Genomic DNA, 4,141 nt, shown 5'->3' with positions numbered 1-4,141 from the left:
GGCCCAAGTTATAAATGTATTTTAAGATACAGAGATTAAATATATAGTTTTTAAAACTAGTTAATTAATTTTGTTAATCTAGAGGAACAAAGTTTAAGCCAAAATTGATTTCTGACCCTGTGTAACAGTGTCAAATAAATTTACTAACCATGAATATTACCAAAAAGACTCAAATACAATATATATTTGTATGTGCAATTCTTCGAATTAAATTAAGAAATTACTATTAAACAATATTCTATACCAACTTTTAGCTGCTCATCTATGGTTGATCCAAAGTTAGAATACCCCACACCCAGCTCTTAAGCAAGAAAAAAAAACTGATGGTTTCATAATGTGAGTAAAACTATTTATAAGTGAAATTGTAAATCAAAATTGAAAAGCTGAGTAAAAACAAGGAAAAATATTCATATTGGTTAAAGTCACTTACACCTTGTTTATTTGCTGATTTGTTTTCTTTAGAAAAGTAGTTTAAATGGAAAGTAAATTTTTGATAAGTATTTTTTATGTTAATTTGTCATGATCGTGAAAAATAATTTTCAAGAAAATATTCTTTAATATTTAATGAAAAATTAGTTGGAAATTATTTTTTGATTTTTGAACATATCAAAGAAAATAAGTTGAAAAATATTATATTTGGAGTTATTAATTTTGCTTTTAGTAGTAGAAGTTTTATTTTTTTCAAATATTATTTGGTGTTTGAAGAACATTGAAATATTTTTTTTTCCTATGGTATCCTAATTTTAAAACACAATTTATATGATTTAAAATGTATTGTTATTGTATAATAAAATATGTTTTGTATTTGAATGTATTTTGTAGCAATATTATCTAAATTAAAATAATATATGCACTAATATATTAAATTAATATGCTTTTATATTGCATATTAATAGAACCTAATATATTATTTCGTATATAAATATATTAGTAATTTATTATTTTCAAATAATATTATATTTTAAAATATATTATTTATATATTATTGTTTATATATAAATAATAAAGTATTGCACCGTTTTAATTTTTGGGTCCTTTATGGAAAATGTTTTCTGCTCTTTTAAATAAAAAAAAATACTTTTTTCCTTCTAAAATTTATGTTTTTCTTTGATAATTTGATAAGAAAGTGAGTTTCATTGATCAATTTTCTACAATATAAAAAAGAAGAAGGAAATACCTTTCAAACAAACACTTTTAAGGAAACATACAAGCTACTATGTTCTTGTTGTCCAGGCTTTATGTGTATAGATAAATTTTCTTTCCATTGAAGAGTTCGATTTTCTTACGGCTGTTTTTTATTATTAACATATTTTTTAAAGAATTATTTGTGAAATAATACAAATGAAAAAAATGATGAAATATTATAGTTTATACATGTTATTATTGGAATACACCATATTTATAGCTTATTACTATTCAGAATAGTGACATCTATTAAAAATATTAAATGAATAGGAGAGAAAAGAAAAAAAAATATAAAAAGACTCTTGAGAAATACTGAAATTCTAATTATGATATTATTAATATCATAAGAAGATATCAATAAAACAAATTTACAACAAAAAAAAGACCATCAACATTGATTCAAGTGGACTATATTTATTTCTCACAAATAATTCATTTGTTTTTAGTAATAAGAGTGACATAGTTGAATTATTGTCTGTGATTTTTTTTTTTTTGTGTTATTGATTTGTCTTATCAATATCTTTTTTATGATACCAAAAATATGAATTACAAACTATGCTGTTTAATAATTTTTTTTCAAACTATGCTATTCCATCAATATTCTTAATTTACTTTTTCTTACTAGCATTTCATTTATGTTTATTCTTTAGTGAATAACTAACAAACCTTCTCAATATTTTAATGTATAGATTTTTCACAAAAGTTTTACTAATATTCTTCCTTGAGTAAATATATACCAAAACAAATAATTTTATGTCCTGATTTAGATTAGCAATGGATAATAACGAAATTAAATAAATGTCTTTTTCGTCTACAAAAATATAAAAAAGAAGGAAAACAGCAATATACCCAAAACGCAAAATTAATATAAAAGATAGAATCCAACATAAATCTTGTGAATATGAGCTAAAAGCCACCTCCCAAAAGTGAAAATGGATAAGACGGTCGTGGCCTATCCTCCACTCCCGCCGCCATTTCTCCAAAACAGTTCATGTGGTCACCCCAATCACCACCATATCCTATGACAGTACTATTCCCTTGCGGCAACACTGCCACCGTTGCCCCAATCCCTGCACCCATTGAGCCTGTTGTAAATGGACTAGGTCCTGCCATGGCAAGACCATAGTTTACTTGATCTAACCATCCTATAGCGTTAATATCTGACTCATCAGGTGAGGGTGAAGATTGACAAAATTTATCTACATTAAAAACAGTTTCCGGTGAAGATATTACCCCTACAGAACCCTCTTCATGAACCACTTCAGACTTTATTATTGTTGAGCTACTTGAAATTGCCATGCCAGAAGGTGATGTCGCCGAAGAAGATATCATCAAACGTTGTTTCTTGTCTTTTATCTGCCTTGTACGTTCTTTTTCAAGAATCATACGAGGAAGGAGATCCGGGTCTTCAACAACTTTATAGATAAAAGCCATCATTTGTTGTGGACGTCTTTCTGTCGCCTCTAATCGCTTGTTCATGCCTTCAAGCTCTTGCTCTAAGGCCTTCTGTTCTTGCTTTAACCTTGCTATCTCCATGATTATATCTTCATCATCGAAGTCTTCACCTTTTATATTTACTTGCATATATGACGACCCTTTATTGCTAGAACTATGCTTCCTGCGAACTATATTCTTCAGCAATTGCTTTTGCCCTCTAAGAAACCATTCGTTTGCAAATTCCCATCTATCTGGATCCACTTTTCTAAAACCCTGGCAATCATGAAACAAAGAAATGTAACATTAATTGATCGATGAATAACAGCACTGCTCTACACATACAAATATATTACACAGCAAGATTTGGTTACGATTACTACTCACATAGGTGTTCAACTGTCGAACAAAGCTAGAGAAGTTGTTGTGTTTGAAGTAAACAGGCAAAATCCTCTGAGAGAAATCTAGAGGGTCGATGACGATGAAACTGTTGTTTGCTCTGCCCCAGGAAATTAGAGAATCCGTCGTTGGATCACTGACCATCTGATAAATCTTCAAAACAAAGGGTGCTACGATGTTATTGTTGCTGTTATTAGCCTCCATCATATAAAATTAACCTAGCACCGTGGATTATAATTCTCCTCTCCTCTGTAATTCTCTCCTCTCCTTCTTCTTCTCCTATCTTTCTTCTCAAAGATTGAGAGGATGAGATGCCGAGATGGCAAGAACTATTGTGATGGGGATGGCATTGGCCTTTTTTCTCCAAGTGGGGAGACACCACCGTTAATATATAAATGGACGCATGTACTGTATCATGAGCTTTGGTGGGAGGGCAGAAATCCTAATGGCTGTGATATTTCTTGGGTCACGAGATGAGACCCACCCTTGCTCCGCTTTTATCATCTTATGCGACACGTCATGGTCCCTTATGGCTAGATATTTTCATTACAGAAGCCTTTCTCCACTCGCTGTACATGCGCGTGTGGAACCTGCTCCCAACTCCCAACTCCCAACTTTTTGTAAGCGATTGGTGGAAGACGACCGCTCGGACGTTTATTAGGTGGTGTTTGGTAGGGAAACGTAACGTTAAGGGCAGATTGTGAAGATCGAAAGAGTAGGAGATGGAAAGCAGATGAGAAGAGTATGAGGAATTACAGAATAAAATGCTAGAAAAAAACTATTTTACCTTTGCAGCTTATAGACCTGTCCAAGTTATGTTTAAAATATGTTTTTTTTTAATATATATATATATGTTTTGTATTTCAAGATCATATAAAATTACTTACTGATCTTATTTTTTAGTGAAAAATTATATTTAATTTCTTAAATTTTACATTTCATTAATAATTTTCTCCACAATGTTTTTTTTTCTTAATTCAATTTATATTTAATTAGATATTTTAGCAATAACTTAATATTATAAAAGTTATTTTAACATATCAAATAGTTTAATATAATTTTAAGTCTACAATTTAGCAATTAAAAACAACATATATAAAATATTAAATAAAATGACATGAAG

General features: G+C 29.5%; 1 protein-coding gene across 1 annotated transcript; it reads right to left on the bottom strand.

Annotated features, from left to right (window-relative positions):
* Positions 1–2,031: 2,031 nt before the first annotated feature.
* Positions 2,032–3,448, bottom strand: LOC118051703 (heat stress transcription factor C-1). The gene is made up of 2 exons (XM_035062428.2): positions 3,007–3,448; positions 2,032–2,895 (listed from the first exon to the last, which is right to left on the bottom strand). The coding sequence occupies exons 1-2, from the start codon at positions 3,223–3,225 to the stop codon at positions 2,092–2,094; spliced, it is 1,023 nt and encodes a 340-aa protein (XP_034918319.1). The 5' UTR covers positions 3,226–3,448; the 3' UTR covers positions 2,032–2,091.
* Between the last annotated feature and the right edge of the window lie 693 nt (positions 3,449–4,141).

This window comes from Populus alba, chromosome 18 (assembly GCF_005239225.2).
Source record: "Populus alba chromosome 18, ASM523922v2, whole genome shotgun sequence".
NCBI classification, from domain to species: Eukaryota; Viridiplantae; Streptophyta; class Magnoliopsida; order Malpighiales; family Salicaceae; genus Populus; species Populus alba.
The sequence above is the reverse complement of the archived record's forward strand: the minus strand, read 5'-3'. Positions and strand labels throughout refer to the sequence as shown.